The 24,809-nt window shown below is 33.4% G+C and overlaps 2 protein-coding genes across 4 annotated transcripts; one reads left to right on the plus strand and one right to left on the minus strand.

Annotated features, from left to right (window-relative positions):
* On the plus strand, positions 1,352-4,515 carry LOC109710633. Its single transcript, XM_020233354.1, has 7 exons — positions 1,352-1,803; positions 1,905-1,985; positions 2,092-2,139; positions 2,286-2,402; positions 2,734-2,868; positions 2,962-3,039; positions 3,127-4,515. Exons 1-7 carry the CDS (start codon positions 1,623-1,625, stop codon positions 4,296-4,298), a joined length of 1,812 nt encoding a protein of 603 aa, XP_020088943.1. The 5' UTR covers positions 1,352-1,622; the 3' UTR covers positions 4,299-4,515.
* On the minus strand, positions 13,894-16,119 carry LOC109710978 (protein O-linked-mannose beta-1,4-N-acetylglucosaminyltransferase 2-like). Of its 3 annotated transcripts, none has more exons than XM_020233818.1 (3): positions 15,834-16,119; positions 15,630-15,737; positions 13,894-15,473 (listed from the first exon to the last, which is right to left on the minus strand). In XM_020233818.1, the coding sequence occupies exons 1-3, from the start codon at positions 15,955-15,957 to the stop codon at positions 14,248-14,250; spliced, it is 1,458 nt and encodes a 485-aa protein (XP_020089407.1). In that variant the 5' UTR covers positions 15,958-16,119; the 3' UTR covers positions 13,894-14,247. The 3 variants fall into 3 exon arrangements, with proteins under 3 accessions (XP_020089407.1, XP_020089406.1, XP_020089408.1); XM_020233817.1 differs by having other exon boundaries at positions 15,630-15,740; XM_020233819.1 differs by lacking the exon at positions 15,630-15,737.

Below are 24,809 nucleotides of genomic sequence, written 5' to 3' on the forward strand. Positions count from 1 at the left end.
AACCCCTCCACTTCGACCATTTTGGAGTATAATCCTCAACTCATTTTTTTCTGGTAAACTTCAAATACCACCCTGTAGTTTCGCATTTTTTATTTTAGTACTACTCTGTGGCTTAAAGTGTATCAATTTAGTACCTTGTGATTTTTTTTTTCTTTTTGTCGGTCCCTCCCTTAACTTTTTGTTAAATCATCATATACAAAAAGCTTCAGATATCCTATCTATAGTTTATCGAATATTCACTCTAGTACTCTTTAGCTTTAACTTTATTACTGATTTAACGAAAAAAATTAGTAGCGAAGATAACAAAAAGAGAAAAATAAAATCACAGGATACTAAAATGAGAACGTGCGAAACCACAGGGGTTGTATTTGAATTTTTTTTCTTTTTTTTTTGTTGATTTTTCTAGTTATTTAGTAAGTTATAAAGTTTGTTAAATTCATAGTTTATTTAAACCTTTTTTATAGCAATGCTTTTTCATCAAAAAAAAAAAAAAAAAAAAAAAACTACCTATACATGTACACCAAAAAATATATATTTTAAACCTCTCAATCCTCGAATTTAAAAAATTCATTAGATCTTTACTATTTTTTTTAAAACAAATTAATAAGATAATGACCAATCCTTAGTACTTCATAAGAGAGACATAAGATGCACAGTTATTTTTATTTTATCTATCAAAGAAAAAGAAAATCTAAGCGTGAGGAGTCCCTTTCAAAATATTCTATAACTGAGGGGGTCTCCACGTACAATTTTACCCCCACTATAACCAATTTAATGCAAAACACACATTATTATCTCAGCAAAGAGGACTCTGTAAAACCCACCAATTAGGCACTTTCCCACCAATTCCCTCCCAGAGAGTCGTAAAACATAGCGTTAATTTCGTACTGATCCTGACAAATATAATGAATGATAAATATATTTTTATAAAATTTTATTTTTGTATATTAATTTTATAAAAATTTTATTATTTTCAAATATATTCGTGTCATCAGAATTCTTTAAAAAAAATTAAGTTATCCATAGGTTAAATATTTAATCCTAATTAGTTTTTAATATTTTTATTTTTTTTATATTATACTATTATAATTTTAAAAGGATTATATTTGTGATGGCAAAATTAAAAATATAAATAATTTTTTAACAGTTCTCTAACGAAAACAAATTAGAAAGATATATTTAAAAATATCATAATTTTTACAAATACAGTATATAAAAGTCAAATTTTATAGAAATATATTTATTATTTACTATGTTTGCAGGAATATGTACGAAACTAACCTTAAAACATAACACGCAAACAAAAATAGACCAAGTCCATAATTTTAGGCAGGATTAGATGTGTGTCAAATTAGTTTGGCCTTTATCACGCCAACACTCTCAGTCAACCATTCAAACAATCATACAACTCACATTCAACAAACTCCCACCTCCAAGTCAATAGAATTAAAAAAAAAAAAAGAGAGAGGAATAGATGCTCTTTGCTTCTTATCCCCTCTCCATCTCCTCCTCCGACTCATCTTCTTCGTAATAAGAGAATATTTATTTTTGGGTAGTGGTGGTGGTGGTGTCTTGTTTACCGATTTCAACTTCTTTCTAAATTTTTTTTGTTCCGAACCGGAATGAAGACGGGGGAGAAGTCGAAGCTGGTGCGGAGCCTGCGGCTGGAATCGCAGCGCTTCCGGCTGCTGATCATCGTCGTCGGCGGCTTCCTCGTCACGCTGACCTTCATCGTCGTCTCGAAGCCCGACGCCATCCTCTCCTCCTCCTCCTCGCCCTCCGCCGCCGCCGCCGCCGATGACGGTCGGTCCCTCCCACCCTACCGCCTTAGCTGCTTTCGTTCGTTTGTAGTTTTTCATCTGTTATTTTGAATGCTGATCTTTGCTTTTGTGAGGTGATTTCAGCGAGATCGGCCTCGGCTTTTCAGAAATCTCCGCGGACGGAGTTATCGGAGACGAAGATGACGATGGATTTCAGAGAAATTTGTGAGATTTTTATTTTTGAATTTTCAGCTCAATCTTTGTTTTTTTTTTTTTTTACTTCTTAAATTGGTTTTTTNTATTGAGGATTTTTTTTTTTTTTTTTTTTCAGCTGAAGATCCTCAACCAGATACTGTGGCAGAGGATAACAAACCAAAATGTACATCAACCTCTCTTTCTCTCTCTCTCTCTCTCTTTATTTTTGGTGGTGGTGATGGATGAGATAAATATTGGGGTTTTTGACATTTTGATTGCTATATTTTTTTAAAAAAAAAATTTATTTTTTTAAAAAAAAAAAATTTGCAGGGGACAAAAATGAGGCAGAGGAGAAAGAAGAAGAAGAGCCAAAACACAAAATCACCCTCCCAACAGTTTCAAACTACACAATAGAAGATTCAGATCAAACCAACCCAGATCAATTAGGTAAACCCACTTTTCCCCAATCTTTTTTTTTTCATTTAAATCTTAAATTTTGACTCAGATTTAATCCTTAAAAAAAATTTTAAAAAAAAAGAGAGAAATAGAGCAAAAGTATACTGTTTTCCTGAATAGCCCCAATTTGAGAAAAGAACCACTTTTCAAAATTCAATTTTTCTTTGGTTAAAAAAAAAAAAAGAGAAGCACTTTTTAGAAAAGCACATGATGAGTTGCTGTATCTGTGGCAACCACTTTTGAAATTTTTGATATTTTTAGAAGAGCACTTATTTTATTTTTTCCTCACTTTTTTTTTCTTTTTTTTTTTCACTTTTTACAGGGGTTGAGAGTGAAAAATGTGATGACCCCCAATCTTGTTCTCACAAGGGGAAGCATAAACTCACTCTCCCAACCATCTCCAATTACACCATAAATGACTCAATCCAAACTGAATCAAGTGAGCCCACCAAATCAGGTGCTCTATTTAACCACCCTTTTAATCCTTTTTTACTTCAAATTTGTTGGTATATCCCCTTTTTTAGCGAATTCTCGGTAAAATTGTTCGCAGAGAGCAGATTCGACACTGTAATTACCCTCGAAACGAACCCGCTTCAGAACGACGATGCAGCCGATTCGATTCAACCGAGTACGCTCGCAAATTACGTGTTTTTCTTCGTTTAATTCGATGTATCATGTTAGTCGATGGTGATTTGGAATGTTTTTGATTGTGAAGGTTCAACAACAAGCATAAAGCTGGAGAGGAAGCCACTCTGTGATTTCTCGAACTTCAGAGCGAATGTCTGCGAAATGGACGGCGGTGAAATTAGGGTTCACCCGAAATCGGCCTCGATCGTGTATATGGAGTCCGACGATTCGAAAGCTGATGAGATCTATAAGATTAAGCCTTACCCGCGAAAGGGCGACGAGTTTTGCCTCAGCCATGTTACTGAATTGACCGTGAAATCGAGCAAAGAGGCTCCTCAATGCACGAAGCACCACGATGTCCCGGCGCTGGTCTTTTCAATAAGTGGCTACACCGGAAACCTCTTCCACGATTTCACCGATGTTTTGGTCCCCCTCTTCACGACCGCGAACCAATTCAACGGCGAGGTTCAGCTCGTGATCACCGACATGCATCCGTGGTGGGTGATCAAATACCAAAAGGTGCTTCAAAAGCTCTCGAACTACCCGTTGATCGATTTTAGCAAGGACGACCAAGTGCACTGCTTCAAAAGCGTCATCGTCGGGCTCCACGCGTACAAGGAGTTCAGAATTGATTCATCTAAAGCTCCTAAGAACTACTCGATGGCCGATTTCAACCGATTCATGAGGCGCGCGTTCTCGGTGGAGAGGGAGGCGACGACTCCGGTCGGGGAGAACCCTAACAAGAAGCCGAAGCTCCTCATCATATCGAGGAAGAGAACAAGGATGTTTCTCAACCTCAATGAGATCATCGGGATGGCCGAGGAGTTGGGCTTCGAAGTGGTGGTCAACGAGGCCGACGTGTCGTCCGACCTCTCTCGATTCGCTCGAATTGTGAACTCATGCGATGTGATGATGGGCGTGCACGGGGCGGGCCTCACGAATTGTGTGTTCCTCCCGCCGAACGCGACCCTCATTCAAATAGTGCCGTGGGGAGGGCTGGATTGGATAGCAAGGCTCGATTTCGGCGATCCCGCGAACCAAATGGGGCTAAGGTACTCGCAATATGGCATCACGCCGGAGGAGAGTAGCCTCTTGGAGCAATACCCGCGTGATCACGAGATATTCAAGAACCCTTTCGCGTTCCACAAGCGCGGCTTCGACTACATAAGGAGAACATTCATGGATAACCAAAATGTGAGGCTTGATGTGAAGAGGTTTAGGAAGGTGCTAGTGGAAGCACTTGATCAACTCAACCCTTAAAAAAGAACACTAGTTTGAGGCAATTTTATTTGATTTGAAGGATTTTTGTATACCTTTTTCATTTAGATGTTCCATGTTTTTATTTATTTTCATCTTCTGCTGGAATTCAGAAGAAATTAATGGTCTTTTGTTTATGTAAGATATTGAATTGAAGCTAGAAGATGAACAAATCAACTTATATGATTCTATGATTAAAACCAAAATATATTCTTTCTCATATTGGCCTTGGTATCTCTATAGTTGCAATGTTGAAACTTTAAATGACATTTTTTATTTATTTTGTTTCAGTTCTCTTTGAATCATATTTGTGTTGCATAAGATTTGTATTAAATTGACTTAAAAAAAATAAATTTATATCTATAAACATAAACATCTGTGTCAATCATGGTTGTTTAGAGGAAGCTTCCTTGTTAGGAAGGCCAATTCAAGTTGACATGAGATAGCTTCAAAATTTTCCCAACAATTTGTTTTAAAAGAAATTATCAAAATGAAAAGGGTTATGGTTATATGAATGAGCAAACATCATCAAAGTTTGTCATTGTCATATTTTATTTGGAGCTACATCACCAACCAATCAATTAAAACCCCAATTCAACACAATATTGAGATGATGGAAATGGACATTCAATGAAGCATTTGATTACTTTGTTTTATTTGTTCTACAAATTCAACAAGTTCACAATTAAATTAAGACTTAGTCCAAGTGATTAAATCAATAGTTAAGATATTAATTATGATCTGAGTTGGCCATGCACACACTTTGAGACTAATAAATTATAAATCTAATAAAATACTGGTGGTTAACATGGCATTGTAGCCAAGATGCTAGTATGAGATTGATTGTATACTCCATATTGGGCATTTCATTATTTTAGGTTGGTTGTAATGTCTCCATCTATAATTTTTTTTTAATTTTTCTTAAGAATATGATGGAACACTACTTCACCAAGATGATACTAGGCATAGCTAAGAAATTATTCTAAAGTACAGTTTATGAATCAAATTAAATAACACCGCACCTAAGTGTAGTTCAACTTTTTAGTCGACATGCGATGCTAAACTTATAATTGATTTTCATCTAGGTAACTATCTTCAATTTGTTGCAATTGAGTCACTGATCTAAATTATTTCCAAATTGGGTCTAAAATTATTTTTATACGAATTGTTTTAAGGCTAAAATATACAATTTTTTTTTTTTGTAAATATCTATTTTTTACTTTTATCCTGAAACATATATTTTGCTCTTTCAAAATTTTAAGTTGTTGTACTTAAGTCCTCTTCATCATTCAGCTATTGGCTTAAAACCGAGCGGCTAGGTTGGGCTGAGTCACGTTCGAAATAGCGTATAGATGGGTTGGGCCGAGTCATATTCGAAGTGACGTAAGGCTGATTGGGCCGAATTACAATCGAGACCCAAGAGCGCTGTATTTGTACACTTTAAGTGAATTAATTACATATTTCTAACATGTGACACCCAATAGTCCCATATCGGATGGGAATGGAGTTGTCATTGGGTTTATACGAGACTTAGACACTAGTAATAATAATTGAGCTTAAGCATTTTGGGCTGTTGGCTGGGCCCAACGAATTATTATTGCTAGTGGGCTGGGTCGTTACATTTGGTATCAGAGCCAACAACTAGGTTCAAGTCACTCACCCAAAAATTCTGAACCTCAAGACAACAGACCGAAACTACTAACCAACAAACCTTTTAGCTAAATGGGAGCACAAAATGCTAGCTCAATTATTATTACTAAATGTTCTAAGTCTGTATAAACCAATACAACTCCATTCCCACCGCATATGGGGACTATTGGGTGTCACGACTCCCCCCGTTAAGCCCTGACGTCCTCGTCAAGTCCAATCACTAACACAGCCCAAGATCACCAGGCGATGTGAGACTCGTTCTGCTAGCCCGTATCCAGACCCTGCTCAGCCGAGACTCTCACACATGTCCAGCTTGCTTCACCGTGAACCGGCTCTGAATACCAAATATTAACGGACCCAGCCCACTAGCAACAATAACTCGTTGGGCCAACCACAGCCCAAAATGCTTAAGCTCAATTATTATTACTAGTGTCTAAGTCTCTTATAAACCCAATGACAACTCCATTCCTATCCGATGTGGGATTATTGGGGTGTCACATAACAACTCGAGCTTTTGGGATTAATATTATGCCATCTTTGTTAATAGTGTAATCCTCTGCAAATATTTTTGAAATTGTGACGGAGCAAAATATAGATTTTCAAAAGTCAAAAAAAAATTAAAAAATGAGTATTTAAAGAAAAAATTTCTATAATTTAGCCTTTCTCTTAATCGAGAGAGATAGTATAGAAGCTGTTATAGTTACCACGCCATTCAATAACAATGGTGAGGCAATTCATTTGATGGTATCAAGATTGTGCAATATGTGATTCGGCGACCACATAATTTAACGAAAATAACATGATAGTTGAATCACCCATCATATTATTTTCTTTCTGGAGAATTCAAGTAAAGTTTCTTAGGCTTCGTTTGGTTCGGGAATTAGTAGGAACTAGTTATACCAGAAATAGATACAAGTATGAATTTTTGTAAGAAAAAGAGTATTTTTTTGTTTGGATGAAAATATGAATATAAGTTGGAACTAAAAAAATTGTCTTTGGATGGTTATTGAAAATAAGAGAAATAATTGATGGTTATAAATAGAAAATAATGATATTATCTCTATAATTGAATTTAAATTTTTAAATTTTAAACTTATAATTTTATATTGAAAATTTTGAACAAGCTTGTTCCCACCCATACCCGATATGGGTACGCGGGTGGGAACAAGCTTGTTTCCACCGACCCAAATGGTGTTTGGGTACAAGAGAGGGATAACCCCTTTATCCCCCTTCTTATATCCAATCCAAACACCTCCTTAGAATTAAAGATATCCGTGGACGAGGTCAGATCTAGATAGTTGATATACTATACCCGTACCCTAAAAAAATATGGATACGAAAAAAAAAAACTATACCCTACCCATTTGACTTCGGATCGGATCCGTGTCTAGGTACTTAAATTACTAATATACCCATCGGGTCTATTTGAGCGGATCTAAATAGTAACTATCCGTATACTATTCGCTTAAAATCAAATACGGCTCGGATTTAGATCGAGTACGGATACCCATATACATATATTTTTTTATTATACACAAAATTATAAACCTATCACTATAAAAAAATTCACGTTCTAATTAGTTGCACCCAGTCCAATAAAATTTATTTTAAAAAAAGATTCAGTAAAAAGCCAGAATTAAAAAATGAGTAAAATAAAAAAAAAAGAGTAAACAAAGAGACCGGATTTTCACTACGATGAAAATATACAGAGATCCTTAATTTATAAGTCCTATTGAAATTGATTCCTCAACTTCAAATTTTTTTATTTACTATCGGGTATTTCACTGGTTCCAAATCTGAATCTGGTTCCGGGTCCGAATTTGAAATATCTTCCGGACCCTACTCATTAAAAGGTTGGGTTCGGGTCCGATCAAAGTCGGGTATGGATATAAACTATCCGGATCCATACCCGGAACTTAAATGAATATTTTTTTACCTATATACCATCCATTTTTTATCAGGTCCGATTCGGATCCGAGTAGGGTCTAAATAGGATACAGTATATCGAATATTTTGGACAGCTTTACTTAGGATTGAGATAAATACACTAGCCAACAATATATATTTTGCTTTAGACTTTTAATTGAAATGCTAAAATACAAAATCCTTTTGTAAGTACCTAATTTTTCACCTTTTTTATTTTAAAAAATCGACAATTTAGTCTCTCAAAATTTCACACTGATGCATTAAACCCCCCTCTGTCCAGTTCTGTTATTATTCCGTCTATTTTTTATAATTTATACCGAAAATACTCTTAAAAACAATATAAATATATTAAAAAATATTTTTTCATTGAATAAATGAGGTAATTTAGTTATTTAGCCCTCTGCATTAACACCGTGACCCCCTAAAATTATTTCTAAAATTTTAACAGTATAAAATATAAATTTTTGAAAGTCAGCGAGTACAGTAAAAAAAAGATATTTACAGAAGAATTTTTCATATTTTAACTTGTTTCCAATGTCATATTTTAAATCTCATTCATCAACTATATTTGTGTGTTCGATATGGCCCACGTGATTTATTAAAGGCGATTTATAAAGATACAGTCAATCTATTTAAGTCAATCTATAAATATACTACCGACCGACCCTAGAGCAAGTGGCAAAGGGCTTGGTGGTTGGTACCCGAAACCCAAGTTTGAATCCTAATTGATTCACATTTCCAGCTAAGTTTATTTTTAAATGAAATAAACGAAGCGGGTAGTGTGCTACCTTTCTCTCTCAAAAAAAAAAAATCAATAAATATACTGTAGATCGAATGGGTAGAATGTATCTGAACACGTCCTTGATGGACGGACATGATTTAACATCCTTACATTAAGCTATATATAAATATATAATATACGGGAGTCCCGATGTAATCCTAAGCCTAATTCCTGTGATGGCTCTATTTTCGGGGATAAGAAAATTTAGACTTGAAACGTTCCGCTCTTTTACAGTTCGTGAATAACAACGAACGACAAGTAAAAATCGTCATCTACAATCCGAATATTGAAATTAAAATTATAATAGAAGGTACGATGCTAATTTCTAATAAAAGCTTTAACATTGTGTTCAATAGAAAAGGTCTCCATCCGCATTTTTCATGAGCCCTAATTTCTCATACGGAAGGTATGAGCTGTTAAATATTGTGCATGTGGCTATGAACTATATCTTATTTTTAGTCAAAATTTGAGGGTTACACCACCGACGAAATAAAAGGGTAAAATTTAGGGATAGTCCTTGTACTCCCAAAATGTTGCTACTTAGTGTATATTCTTTTTATTTGTCAGATCGTTGACACTAATTATTAATTCTAAAATTCGAGTGATTAGAAATATGCAACTAATTTACTTAAATCATATATACATATATAGCGCTTATGGGTCTCGATTGTAACTCGATCAACCAGCTTCACGCTACTTCTCATATGACTCAGCTCAATCTGACTTTTCACCATTACGAACGTGAGTCGGTCCAATCTAACCTCCGACCACATCGCAGGATGCTGGCGTCTTTAATTTTAGAAAATTCCAAAATTTTCATACAAAATAACTAAGTTATTTCAATCTACAACAATGACTCAATATTACTTTATATAATGATTAGAAATTAAAATATAATAATGTAAAGAGAAACCAAATTGTGATATGGGAATAGTGCAGGGATCATTCATACAATTAAATTTTTTTTATAAAAAAATTGCCAACTAATGCATGGAGGTTGTTTTAGCTTGCATCAGTGCTATCTATAGCTGTTAGCTAGGCACGGTCACATTCAACAAAACGTTACGTAACAAACGCTTGGTGGGGACTACCATGCAAAATATAAAATTTTTTATTTCATTTTTCACTTTACTTTATTATTTTATTTATTTTGCATTTGGGTCCTTGTCACCCCATGTGTGTTGTTTCACACCATCACACCTTTGCTCCCTCAAAGTAAGGAAAAGATATTTGTTTATTTACTGGAAAAGAGAAAGGGCGAGGGAATCTCGTTTTGCCTCGGAAAGTGTGAACTCTTGTACTAAAATAAATTAAAAGAGACTTCACATTTTGCGAACTTATCCTCTCACATAAATATGAAAGTTAACGGGTCCAATTCGGATCGGGTTTAGAAAAATCTAAATTCAAACAGATCCGGAACTTGAATCCGAGCTTGAGTCTGAATCCGACGGACTTTAAAAGCCCATATCCAAAACTGAATCCAATCAAAAATTCTAAATTTGAACCCCAACTCGAAAACTCGAACACGAAGCAATTATTTTTCTTTACTATATTTCAAAATAAATTAATAAATTATAAATTTTTTTAAAAAATTAAAATATAACATCAAATATTTATATATAGTATATAATATAAAATGTATTTATCGGATTCGGGTACTGAAATAATTCATATTTGAATTCGAATTCGCCGGGTTTTCGTTTTTTATAGTCATATTCAACACTATATCTGTTTAGTATCGGGTAAACCCACTCCATTCGGATTTGAGTGCGTGTTTAAATAAAATTTCAAGTATCCTTACCCATTGACATTCCTACATATGAATAGTATGTACTTAGAGTCCGTTGGTTGCACGTATCTGCAACTGCAGTGCAGTTGCAAATACATGCAACTTCAATTCTCATGTTTGAATTTAGTGCAGTTGACCGTCAATTTGAACACTCTATCATCTAAAATGACATGGAAGCATCATGGACTAGATATTTCTAAAAATATTCTAACTCAGTCCTAGAGGTAGTATAATATTGTATAAATCAACAAAAAAAAAAATTATTGTTTAAAATCAACTTAGATAAATATAACTAATTATATTAAGGTTTTTCTTTTAACTTAAATTTTATGCAATTTAAAGGCCTGTCAAAATAGATTTCTTTATTATTGTGATCACAGATAATCTAGCCATATATCTTCCTAAAAATAATAATAAGAACAAAAATATATAAACTCAATTTGCCTGAACTATAGACCATTTTGATTCGACTATTCAATTTTTCAAAATTTTAATATTATTACCTAACCTTTCAACTTATTTGACTTAAGTGATATGATGATTTTTCAATTACAAAATTTAAACTAATTGCCCACTTTAATGAATTTATAATTACGTACATTAATTGCATATAATATACTAACTAAATTCGTAAAGATAAACAACACATTCAAATTTCGAAATTAAAAGGTCACTAATTGACTTAAATCAAATAAATAAAAAAGTCAGATAATAAAATCAAAATTTTCAAAGATTAGATAGTCGAATCCGAAAAGCTGATAATTGATGTAAGTTTTATACATTTTTGCCAATTAAAGAGAAATAAGCACTTAAAAGCAACCATCATTTTTTTTTTTTTGTTTTCTCACAAAAAACATGGAATGCAAACAATTCACCATCTATCCATATATTCAATGATACTGAATTTGAGTTCCAAAAAAAATATAATAATAAATATGATAAAATGGGGTCTTAAGCAACAATTAGATTTACCATGCTTGATCCATCTTTAGAAACTAGAAAAAGTAATTAACTTGAGAATTATTGTGAGGCAAAATAAATGCTAATTTTACATATACAGTAGGGTCACATATAAATAAGAAATTAATGTTGGCAAAACTCGATCAACCAAGATAAGCAGTTTCAGTTAAATGGGTTGGTGGTTAGTTAATGGTCCTAATTAATTATTATCTCCAACTTTTGAGGTTCTTAATTTGCCATTTAATGACTTTTTTAATTTTTTTCTAAACAAAGAGAATCAATCCATGTGACAATCTTAACTCTACAGTAGAAATTTCCTAGTTTATTATATTCTGCTTTTATTTATTAAAAAAGAAAATCTGTGATCTTGAACCATTAGGTAGACATTTAATTTGATTTAGCTGAAAATGTATAAACATTTTATCGCGACAAAATTAAGAAAAGGATATAATTTTAGTCTTGTGCTTTTGCAGTAGTAGATAGTTTTGTGACAACTTCATTACTCTATTCAAACAAACTCTTTATGAATTAATTAACATTCTTTTTTTTTTCTTTCTTTTTCTTTTTTTTTGAGAAATAGGTAGCAAGCCACCTGCTTCATTCATTAAGCGAAATGAACAATTAACATTTTTTTCATAAGCTTCAACTGAGTGAATAAGTCACAACCATGTTCAAGCAGTTTTATTTTCCACTTAATTTTTTGTTTATAATTGGTTTCTACACTCTTCTCAGGTGATACAACAACAAAAATTTGGCACAGGGATTAAGTAGCTAGTAATAATAATTTCCACCTCTCACATTATTCACAATCTATACAGTATACACTACAACAAAATTTCTCACATTATTCACAATCTATACAGTATACACTACAACAAAATTAGGTTATAGGGACATATTTTTGGGGCACTTTTGTGTACATATTTCATTTTTACCAAAATTTTTTTAAAAAAATCTATAAGGTCTAAATATAAAACCTAATCCAACCAAAAATAAAAAATTTCTCTACTCAACCAGTCCCACCCAGCCCACTCAACCCAATTACAAATAGGAAGAAAAAAAAAAAATGATCACCATCTCCCCTACTCCTCCGCCGCCGCAGCCGACGAGGTAGGGTTCCAGTGGCTGGAGTTCGGTCGCGAGAATCTCGCAGGGGTTGTAGAGAGTTACGATCACCACGTATTCCTCCACCACAGGTCGCTGGAGGAGTGGGTGCCAAACATCGAGACGATCCCACATATAGCGACTCCACATATAGCGGCTTTTTTTAGAAAGTTTCGGTAATTTAGCCAACAACACTTTTTTTAATCTGTACCGATATTTTAAAAGTGTCGCTATATACCGTTTTTGTTGTAGTACTTGTAACAAGTATTAATATTCACTCCGAAAGCTGTGCCAAAAAGAATAAAATATTTATACAATACAAAATATAAATGTAGCTTGTTTAGCTGAAAGTAAAAATGTATAGAATATATTTGAATTATAGACTGTTTTAATGTGATGGTTTTTTCGATACAAAATTTAACCTAATTATTTATTTGAATAAATTTACCAATATATGAATTGTACAAAATATTTTAATTTAGCCCGTAAAGATAAGTAACGTACGACCGATACAGATTAAATAAAAATGAGAGGTTAGATAGTAAAATTTAATTTTTTAATGGTTAGATAGTTAGATCAAAATTAGTGACCGTTAAAGTAAAGTTTATATATTTTAGTTTTTTTTTGTAAATAACACCACCTCAAAATAAAAATGGAGAAAAAAAAAATACAGCTCATTTTTGATGAAACCAAGGAAAAGATCCCCCACCTCGTAACTTCCTGTGAAGCCAAAATCCAGCAAAAGCAGCATGGTAAAGCTCCTAGAACCTTCTCCATTGTTCACCTCCCTTGGTTCCAATAAAATTAAATTAAATTAAATTAAAATTTAAAAAAAAAATCTACCACATGGATCCCAATTTAATTTTCTGTTCATTGTGGTCCCTATGATTTGATGAGGTGATTGCCACCACCACATATTATATACATATATATACAGTAAAAAAAAAAAACAAAGAAAAAAGGGAAAGTGACTCGACTCTATCAATTAATTATAGTATAATAATCCTATTATTCTTGTCTCCTTGCTTTAGTGATGTACACAAAGAGTAATGTAATGGTTTCTTTAAATAGGTTAATAATAGAGGCCATCTAGGGTTATGACATTAATCATTGCACATTATATCTTTAATGCCATGATTTGCTCTAAATTATTTAACATATTTATTAAAAGATGAGAGCATAACCATAACCAGAAGATAAAACTATGAGGTAAATATATAAATATATGCTGAGTTTTGAAGTTTTCTTCTAGAGGATCTGTTTGAACTAGCAATGCGAAAATTTTAAAATTTGGAGTTGCCGTTGCGGTGCGGTTGAAATGGACTTGCAAATTAGACTTTTGCAAGAAGTCACGTCAGGAAGAAGACTAGGTCAAATGAGTCCAGAAATTTTAGATGTGCAGCAAAATATTTGCAACCATTCTTAACCATCAATCAAGATTAAGAAAGGAAAAAACAAATTATTCTAAACCCTCCACATCAAATTTTTTTTTTGTTTTGTCCTTATTGCCAAATTCCATCTAAACCAACCATATGGGCATGAACTTGTGCCTAAACCCTTTTACATCTCACACCCAAACTCTTTGATCTTGTTACACTTAAAACAATTCAAATTCAAGAAAAAAAAAAAAAGGAAAAAAAAAAAAAACCATAATCTAACTCTCCCTATATAATTCCCTTCTTAATTATATATTAATTATCATTATTTTTATTTTTTTATTTTTTGTTATTGTTATTTTCTCGTCAATGACTATGACTATGAGGCAGGAGCCTCAGAGCCTCCAACAGAGTGTTCTTGAGCCTGCCCAAATGCGGCCTCAAATTCTGCTTGTCCAAATACACGGTTTTGAGCGCGTCCCAGCCTTGCTTGTGGACGGAGAAGGGGTCTTTCAGGACCGGGTGGTCGGTGTGATATTGCTCACTAAGTGTTGTCTCGTCGAGCCGTATCTTGTACTCGATGTAGTGGATCTCCATGTCCTTGGCGGGCTCCTGGAAGGTTCCTCTGGCCAGCCACTCCAGCCCGCCGAAGGGCACGATCTGAATCAGCACGGCCCCCGCGGGGAGGAACACCATGTTGGTCAGCCCCGCCCCGTGGGCGCCGACCATCACGTCGGCAGAATTCACCAGCCGCGCGAACTTGGCGACGTCGGTGTTGATGTCGGGCTCGCCCACGCGCACGTCGAAGCCCAGGCTGGTCGCCATGTCGACCATCGCCCGCTCGTTCAGGAACGTCCGGGAGTTCTTCCGGGAGATGATCAGCAGCCGCGGCCGCCGCCGGATGTCCCACTGGTCGCCGCTCGGCGCCGCGGCCGCCCGCTCCAGCCCGAAGGCGCGCCGCAGCAGCTTCCGGAAGTCGGCCGCCGAGTAGCCCCCGGCAGTCTTCCCCGCGTCGACGCCGAGCTCCTTGTGGAAGGTCGGGCCGACGACGGCGCGCGGGAAGCAGTGGACCTCGTCGTCGTTGTCGACGTCGATTATGTCGTACTTGGAGAGCTGCTGGAAGATGAGCAGGTACTTGCTGATCCACCAGGGCTTGAGGCTGCTGACGAGGAACTGCACCTCGGCGTCGTATCGGAACGAGCTGATGAACACCGGGACGAGCACGTCGGTGTAGTCGTGGAAGAGGTTGCCGGTGAAGCCGCCGTTGGAGAAGATCATGGCGGTGGCGGAGTGGTTGCGGGTGCAGGGCGGGGGAGGCCGGGCGGCGGAGAAGGGTTTGAGGGTCCACTCCTTGACGTGGGAGAGCGCGAAGGCGTCGTGCTTCCGGCAGTAGGGCTTGATCTTCCACTCCTGGGCCAGCGGCTGAATGTACACGGTCTGGGTGCGGCCCTGCACGCGCACGTCGCCGGCAGCCTCGCACGTGTCCGACCGCCGGCTCGACTCGTAGCACGTCGGCTTGCTCAGGTCGACCGCCTGCGCCTGCGCCTCCGCCTTCGCCTTCGTCTCCGTTTCTGCTTCGTCGTCTTCGTCCTCTGCGAACCAAAACAATAAAAAAAGAGAAAATGTTGAGTTTTGGTCCATTGTTAACAAATTTACGCACGATTTATGTTAATTGATTGATGCATTGGTGTAATTCTTTTTTTGTAGAGAAAGAAAAAGAAAGAGGGAGAGAGAGATTGAAAAGAAACCAATTGCAGCAGAGTCAGCTGTTTCTGCTGTTTCCTTTGTTTCTTCTTTTTCTATCTTCAAGCTCTCCTTCCTCTCTTCCTCAAACACCACTGGCTCATCTGATTTCACTGCTTCAAAAAAAAAAAAAATAATCCAAAAAATACTTCAGAGAGAGATATATATATATATATAGAGAGAGAGAGAGAGAGATTAAGAATCTATACCATAAGGAGCAAAGTGGGACTTGATGATGGAGAGAACACAAAGAGAGAGGAATATGGCAAGTATGATGGTCACATTCCCCACCCTTTTAGCCTCTGTTCTTGAGAAATTCCTCTGAGACTTCATCTTCCTTCTTCTTCTTCCTCTTCCTCTTCCTCTTCTTCTTCTTCCACCTTTTCTTAAAGCTCGCTCGCTCTCTCTCTCTCTCTCTCTCTCTCTCTCTCTCTACTCTTCTATCTGGAGCACTTCAAACCTTTGTTGAATCATTAATATACCAACTTGGGTCTTCTTCTTTTTATATGTATTTATATATATATTAGAAAAATAAAAAGAAGTGGTTAATAAAGTTTTGAGCCATGACATGTGTACACCCAACAGCAATTGTAAATTTTACACTATTTATTCAAGAGACCATTTTATTATACTAGTTTTACCACACTTTAATTTGCTAATAATAAAATTCTAAAAAAAATTATACGTAAATCTTACCGTCTATTTATTATATTAGTTTTAGCATGCATTTATTTCTCTAATACTAAAAATCTAAAAAAATTATATGTAAATCTTACACTCCGCTTGCTTTCTGAAGATTTATTGTATTATATTAGTTTTATTATCCTTTTATTTTTTTAATTCTAAAAAAATTAAAAATTATAGCAAATCTTATACTCTACTATCCAAGAGTTTATTTTATATATTTTATTAGTTTTTTTATTTTTTTATTTTTTTAATACTAAATATGTAACCGTTCACACCTGACATGATTGGCTGCTATGTACTTTATAATTTGGTAGCTGAAGTTTTCAAATTCGAAGCTCAATTGATTTAGATTTTTAGCTAAATTTACTTTTAAATAATAAGCGAAATAAATAACTTGCTATATTTTTCTTAAAAAATTAAAAATTAAAAAAATTATATAATTTATATTCTATTTTTGAATGCATAGAGAATAATTTTTTTGAAGTTTTATAAGGGTTGGTGGATTCGCATCATGGGTTGACTAATAGTGACAAGCACTAGCAATACATGGAGAAGGCACAAATTCATTACTATATTTTTTTGTGTTTTATAATAGTAATTACCAAATCTCTTTATTTTAATCAAAATGCACTTAATTACCAACTCTTGTGTTTGAATATCAAACCGTTAGATTTGTAGCTTTTTCTCTTCCATTTTTAAATACATGTTACAATAAACTTTAATATTTGTGGTTTTTAATTATTAGGTGCAATCAAAACTCTAAAACTTATCTTCTTCTCTTTTTTTTTTTTGGCTCACACTAGGTTTGGAACCCTAGATTTTTTTTTTTTAATACAATCACACCATATATGTATGCAGTCAATTAGGCTTTGCTATGATTAGTACAAGTGGATTTGGATTTTAATGTTGTGAAAGAGAGAAAACTCAAAACCAAATGTTGTTTTTGACCTCATCTAAATTGTACTTAAATAGAGTTGACACAGTATAAGCATAGTGGCCTAAGAATGTGACATATTTATGCAAAGCATAATGGCCTAAGAATGTGACATATTTATGCAAACCATTTTGATTCGATTATCAAATTTAATATTTTAATTTTATTTAATTTGAGTTAGTCGATGGCATCTTGATGTCAATTTTGAATGCATCACTTATGTTTACATATTTAATTAGAACATTTCATACCATTCTTCCAACTATAAATTTATTAAAATAATTAATTAGGTTAAAATTTGAATTCAAAATATCGTTGTCTAGCTGAAATCAAATAAATTTAAAGGTCAAGCAGTAAAATCAAAATTTTAAAAGACCAAGTTGCTGATTCAAAATAGCATATAGTTCAGATAAATAATGTAAATTTTTATCTTGTTAGAATTCATCCAATTCAATATATAGTTTGAGCATGTAAATTTAAACACTTCTAGCATATGCTAATTCATTGAATATTTTAATTTATTTATACAATAATGTGTACCACAGTAACCTATATGAAAGGACACATGAGCCTTATGTACTAGTATTAAAGCAACCTTAACCTATTTTTGCAAGCATCCATATTGTTGTTGCTTGGAAAGGGATATTTTTTCCTCTTTTTTTTTTTTTTTTTTGACTATTTCAAAGTCTTCTTAAGAACATTACAAAAATCCATAGAGATCTCGTGGAAGAAGCAACCCAAATCTAGGGTCCTCTAACTTTGACTATTAATTAGAATACTATTTTAATTTTATATTTTCTTTCAATAAACACATGTATTTTTAACCTTCGTTCATTTCTTTTTAGGTAAAAAATAATGTATGGAGAGACGACCCCAAATTAATGTAGGCCATTTTGACATAGACCTCTTAGTTTTCAAATTTTTTTTATTTAAGTTATTTTTTTAGCCCATAGATCAACCTCACTGATCATTTCTTTTCATTGGATTAATATTATTAACCAATAAAGACCACTCAATCCTAGGGGGACCATTCAACCCTAAGGAGACCGCTATCATTCCAATCGTAGAATTTTTAATCCAATGACTAAAAAATCGGAAGTAACAACTATTTTATACTTCCAATAGCATAGTAGCTCTACACTATATATATATATATATATATATATATATACCATTTGGTTCGAGTATAAATAAGAACTAGCTATTACAGGGATAGGTACAAATATGGGAATAAGAAAAATAGCGTTTGGATGAAAATTGGGTTATTTTCGGGGATAAGAAAAATAGTGTTTGAATAGATAATATGAAATAAGAAAAATATTAGATAGTTTTATATAGAAAATGGAGGTGTTGGTCGGAATAGTTATAACCGATTATTATAGGTAATCGAGAACTACTGTTCTCGAGTAAAAAATTAGCGTTTTGGTATAAAGGAGGGTATAAGGGACTATCTCTATCTCTATCCCCCAACCAAACACTGCGGGATAGTATCTAATATACCTTCAGAAACTTCAAAAATATCTAAATATCCCTTGTTGACTAAAATGTACTTATTAATTTTCAAAATCCTTTCAAATGTCCTTCAATACACATGGGTGTTTTGGTAATTTAAGAATAAATTTGAAAATTTTGAATAGTAGTTAGGAATAAATAAGCAAAAGTATTTTTCTTATTATAGCTTTCGAGGAATTTCTTTTTTTTTTCCGCCCACTGTATTAAAGAAAATGTCCAACCTCTTCTTGCCAAGGAATGGGACATGGTCATGTGGATAATGAGTAAAGAATACATGTTGGTGAATGATTTTTCTCCATGTAATGTAGCAACTGATCCATGATAACATTTCTTAAGAAGAGTAGGACCAAGTTAATCAGTGTTAAAATAATCAAACTATGAATGAGTAAAACTTTGACAACTTCATATATAGCTTCAAAAACATTGTGCAAGCAATATGGGTTAATTAGCTGGCACACCTATATCCACATGAAATCCTCTTTATATCCTAAGACTAGGTTGTACCATTCCACTTTAATACCAATTTGTCTTGTTATTCTATCAATATTATTAGGGGTTTGCTTGATTAGAGTAACTATTTTCAACAAGATTGTTTAGAAAAGAATTGTTACGTGAAGTTTTTGGTAGCTTCTCGGTTGTTACGGATGCAAAAGTTTCAATGAACGAAAAGTATATTCTAATTAGTTTTACAATACGATAAAAAAAAAATTACACTTTTTAGATATTTGTACAGAAAATTCTGTAGTAATATGTATATAATTTTGTATAAGTCAAACGATCAATTTTTTTTCTTTAATCGCTAACAACTTTCTTGAACTTTAATTTAGAAAAATAATTCAAATCAAAGTAATGAACACTTGATTTGAATAAAGTTTGCAACCTAGCTTAGAAAAGTAACACTTAATCACAATGTACAATAATAACTTCTCATGTGCAACACTGATGAGAATGCAACCTAGTTAGCCTCAAATTAGTTTTTTTTATAAACTTAGATATACATAGGTCACACAAACCAAAGCATTGCACACATCCCCAATTTAATCTTTTCCCCCAATTTCAATCACAACATTCTACTACCATTTTTTTTGTTTTTTTCTTTTGACATTCCACTATCATAACAATTAAGGGTAAACTTCAAATTGCTATCCTATGATTTAGCTTATTTTTACTTTATCATCATGTAATTCAAAAGATTTCACTTTATATTATACATAAAATAGGATGGCAAAGTAGAAGATATTTAAAAACATTATAAGGTGTCAAAGTAAAACTTTTTTTAGCCACAGAATGGCGAAGTGAAAATGAGCTAAACCAGGCGGGGACAATTTGAAGTTTACCCATGATCAAAATACTCTAATAAGGAGAAAAACTCTCTAGATGCATGCATGTAAGCTCTTTTGTAAGAGTTAGAAGGCCACTTATAATAGCTTACCAACCCCATTGAAGTCCCTTTCAATGAGATAAGACTTGATTGTCCTCTACCACTATGTTCCCTGCAATATTTGCTCCTCATCACCCTTGTAATTAGGGTTTTGTGGGACCATCTCATACAGCTGGGTCTTTAGCTGTATATGCACTTGGAATCAACTACACAGCAAAGCTTTGGTAGTGGTAGCTCATCCACCTAGCTTCTATGAATGGAAACATTAGGGAATCTTATGCCAAATTAACGTACTTATACATGATGTTAAAGGTATTCCTTTGTAGTTTTTGTATCAGCTCAATCTTTTTAGGTAAGATCGTATCAGATCCTGTTAAAGGTGTCTTGAAATTTGGCTATCGACTTTAATTTTAGACCCCCGATCTTCGTTGACAGTTTCGCAATGCATGCGGCAGATTTTTTTTGAAAAAATAAATTGTGAAGCAAAAATAAATATCTATGGTGAGTAGCGAAGGGCTCGAATCTGACCCATTAAGAAGAATCCGTGAAGAAATTTTCTTCTCCTCTTTTGGCCTAAGCGCGATGAAGCGTACTGTAATCCTCTAAAAATTGTATTTTTTATTTTTTTTTTACATAGTGAAGTTCTCTTCTCCTTAATTTGCCCATAATTTTTTTCTGCAAAATATTTTTCATGCAAATTTGTGTACTCATTTTATTTTCTGTTTGTAGTTTGTCTATTTCACGTTCGTCATTTTTCATTTCTGTTTATGCGCTTGTCGCAACATGTCCAACATCAACTTCGGTCATCATGTACGGCTATTGGTATGATATTTACCACTTTCAGTCAAATTGCATATGTAACGATAAGATCCAGTTATTAGTTTTTACTACCAGAGATCGAGCTTAGTTATTAGATATCCACGCACAATCTCTTTACTAACAAATGAATTTGGGACTATTGGGACGTCACGTACACAATCTTTTTAATAACATTTGGGATTAATGGACCTTTCTAGGATAAATTACTTGGCCTATCTCCATCACCATGAGGTTTCTTAACTGCATATATAAATAAAGGTAAAGTTCTTCCCCTTTCACAACTTGTTACTTGGACCACCATTGAGAGCTCAATTCATGTGAGTTCAATCAAAAAGTTGCCTCATGAATAGTTAAGTATCCAATAATTGAGGGTGGCATTCTTGGCCCACTCCTGCACCAACAGAGACACCACATAATTGATTTTAAAATTTGACAATTACCAAGCATGGACCAGGTAGGGTTCATGGTAAAAATGTTAAAAGTTAAAACCTCTTAGAATGCACAGCTTCTGAGGTACATTCTCAACTCCAAAAAGCAGCAACGCGTACATTTGATAAACAAAAGGTCTAGAGTTTTTGCTGCAATGGAAAACTAAAATGAGTTTTCTCGTATCAAAACTCGAAGTTTTGGGACAGAAAAAGGTTAAAACTACCCAGCATGAAAGTTAAAAACTCTTAGGGGCCATTTGATTGGATGTAATTTTTTTTTTTTTTTTTGAGAGATAAGTAGCACGTTACCCGCTTCGTTTATTTCATTTAGAAATAAATTTAGCTGAAAATATGAATCAACTAGGATTCGAACTTGGGTCTCAAGTACCAACCATCAAACCCTTTGCCACTTGCTCTAAGGACGGTCAGTTGAAAGTACATGCATTTTCGCAATGCATTTGATTGGATGTAATTACAAAAACAGTATAGTTGAAAGTACATGCAGTTGTAAATACTGCAGTCAAAATTATATCTAGTCTGTTTGATTTTATACAATTGCAACTGCTGCAGTTATATTTCTTTTGTTTGGTAATCTGCAGTTAAGATTTGTATTTGTAAATTCTGTCAATTTTTAGATAGAAAGGTGAGATTATCTATTCTGAGCATAACATAATTATATTTTAATTATTAATTAAGACTTTTATATTTATATATAATTTATATATTATAAAATTATGTATAAATTTAATAAATTTTAAATATGAATATATTATAAATTTGGTCAAAATAAAAATTAAGATATTATTAAACTAGCATACTGAAAAATAAGAAGCGTAGAAAAAAAAAATTATTGACCCTAACACATATTACTAAATCCTATCAGATTTCATGAATATGTATTTTTGGAAAAAATAAAATAAAAAAAAGTGTTTGAAGAAAAAAATCACACTTTGTTTATTTTTTTTAATGGGTGAACCGACTCCGGCTCAACTGCTGCAGTTGGTCCTTCTCGTGCAGATACAACTGTAGTAGTTGGGTCTAACTATACCAAACCAAACAAAAAATTAATAGATGCATGCATTTTCAAGTACAATGCAGTTGGAAATACATGCAACCAAACACCCCTTAAAACGCTTGCTAGGTACGTCTCGAATTCTAAAACCGCAAAATTTTCTAATCTTATTCTGTTTTGATTATCCTATTAAGTTAAGTTTAAATTATTCCTAATGTAATTTAAATATTTATAATCCTAGTGAATTTGTATTTCTAATCATATTAGAATTTAGCTACTACTATAAATATATCATTTATTCCGTTGATTTGGTGTGGCAGATGAGAAGGAGTATGGGTGTATTTTTGGGATTAGAATTTTGCGAGAGAGACATATATTGTACAACATTTTGATTATAATGGAAGTCTCGGCTCCGTCTTCGCCCGTAGATATAGACCAGTAGCCGAACCACGTAATATTGTGTGTGTGTTTTTTTTTTTTTCTTTCTCGAATCTTTTTTGATATTTTTGCACCCAATGAACTAAATCTTTTCCGCCTTTGTTCTAAGGGCACTCAACTTCTAAAGTAAGTTCTCAACTCCAAAAAGCAGCAGCATATTAATTAAACAAATTGAGAAATTCTGTATTTTTTTGTTTTGAGAGATAGGTAGCACGCTACCTGCTTCGTTTATTTCATTTAAAAATAAACTTAGCTGGAAATGTAAATCAACTAGGATTCGACCTTGGGTCTCGGATACCAACCACCAAATTTTTTGCCACTTGCTTTAGAAACGGTCAGTGAAATTTTGTAAGTTTTACTATAGCCAAAAACTAAAATGACTTTGCTTGTCGGAAACAAAGATTGGGACCAAAAAAAAAAAAAAAAAAAAAAAAAAAAACCACTATTACGGAAACAAGTATGTGTTTTTTCAAACAGCTGTGTTGTATGATTCCAGTGGGACATTTGAAAACTAATTTTTTTTATTCTTTTCTGTGGTTGTAAAATGAGTCTTCTGAATCTAAAAGTTCAACAAATTACTGTTTTTTGAAATCAAATACCAACTAGGTACAGTGTTCTAAGATCAGTGATCTACTTCAATTTAATTACATTATTACTTATTCTGTGAAAAATGTACTACAATGCTGTAATGTATTTTGCGAAAATTGCGCTCAAGAGTCTCGTAGACAAAGATGTACAAAATTGCTGGAACAATAATTTAAAGTCACATAATCACTATTCAACTATCCTCTTAATTAAATACTAATAAAGAGGAATTTAATGTAGGTATCTTTAATAACCTGTTAGCATGTCTTGTCCTTGCGTGTAACAAGGACAAAAATTTTGAATGGAGATGCAGTGAAAGAAAGTGGTCATAAATATTAAATACATTTTTGAGTCAGGTCGCGTTACACGCGTGGCATGAGAGTCAGTTCTAAATTATTTATTTTATTTTTTTTATATAAAAATATACAGAATTTATCTAAATTATAAATTATTTTGAATCAGCTATTTAATCTTTCAAAATTTTAAATTTTACTATATACCCTATCTTTCAATTTGCTTGATTTGAATCAGTCTACGGCATTTTCATTTCAAAATTTAAGTATATCATTCTCTTTGCATATTTAATTTATATATACTTTGTATAATTTTCATAACTATGAATTTATTGAAGTAAGAAAATTAGCTTAAATTTTGAAGTTAAAATGTGCGTCGTCGTCGACCGACTCAAATCGAATAAATTAAAAAACTGAGTAGCAAAATTAATTTTTTGAAAAAAATTAGATAGTAGATCAAAATGATTCATTGTTCAGCTAAGCTGTATACGTTTTTGCCTTTTTAGGAATCGTAAATTCAAATTCTCATCATGCAACTGGATTAGTTAAATTCCTGCATTAAAATTTAATAAATCAAATATCAATATTTTATCTCATTTATCAATTTTATAGAGGTGTTTTTTAAAAACAGAGATCAAGTAGCATATATATTAGTAACTTATATAAGTTTTACACAAACATGAAGTCCAATTTTATTCCGCTACTATTGGATGAATCTTAATTTAGACGTAAAAATATTAAAAAAAATTCTCAAATTTTTATATTTACAAATTTTACGCAACGGCTTAAATCTTCATTTTGAAACCTTTATAATTAAGTTTTAACTTATGTTAAAAGATATATAACTTAATAACATATAAATTAAGTTTTATTTTAATGAATGAGGCTACTGTACTATCTATCGGAGCTCCGGTATTATAGTCTCGTTTTCGATCTTAAGGTATTTGAATCAACAATCAACACTATTAAACATAATCTAGGGTATATATGTAATGTAGTTTTTAGAAAATAAAATTTTAATTTTTTTCGACATCGTTTACTTAGTAAATAAATCATACTAAATTAAACGGTAAAAATTGAAAAATCTTTAAAATTT

This window comes from Ananas comosus, linkage group 5 (genome assembly GCF_001540865.1).
Source record: "Ananas comosus cultivar F153 linkage group 5, ASM154086v1, whole genome shotgun sequence".
Taxonomy (NCBI): Eukaryota; Viridiplantae; Streptophyta; class Magnoliopsida; order Poales; family Bromeliaceae; genus Ananas; species Ananas comosus.

Excerpts from the sequence above, each read along its gene's own strand:
- LOC109710633 (XM_020233354.1), top strand. The coding sequence starts at position 1,623 with ATGAAGACGGGGGAGAAGTCGAAGCTGGTGCGGAGCCTGCGGCTGGAA. Across the intron at positions 1,804-1,904 it reads CGCCGCCGCCGCCGATGACG|CGAGATCGGCCTCGGCTTTT; the intron begins GTCGGTCCCTCC and ends AGGTGATTTCAG. Across the intron at positions 3,040-3,126 it reads AGCCGATTCGATTCAACCGA|GTTCAACAACAAGCATAAAG; the intron begins GTACGCTCGCAA and ends TTGATTGTGAAG.
- LOC109710978 (XM_020233817.1), bottom strand. The coding sequence starts at position 15,957 with ATGAAGTCTCAGAGGAATTTCTCAAGAACAGAGGCTAAAAGGGTGGGG. Across the intron at positions 15,741-15,833 it reads GTCCCACTTTGCTCCTTATG|CAGTGAAATCAGATGAGCCA; the intron begins GTATAGATTCTT and ends TTTTTTTTGAAG. Across the intron at positions 15,474-15,629 it reads AGCTGACTCTGCTGCAATTG|AGGACGAAGACGACGAAGCA; the intron begins GTTTCTTTTCAA and ends TTTGGTTCGCAG.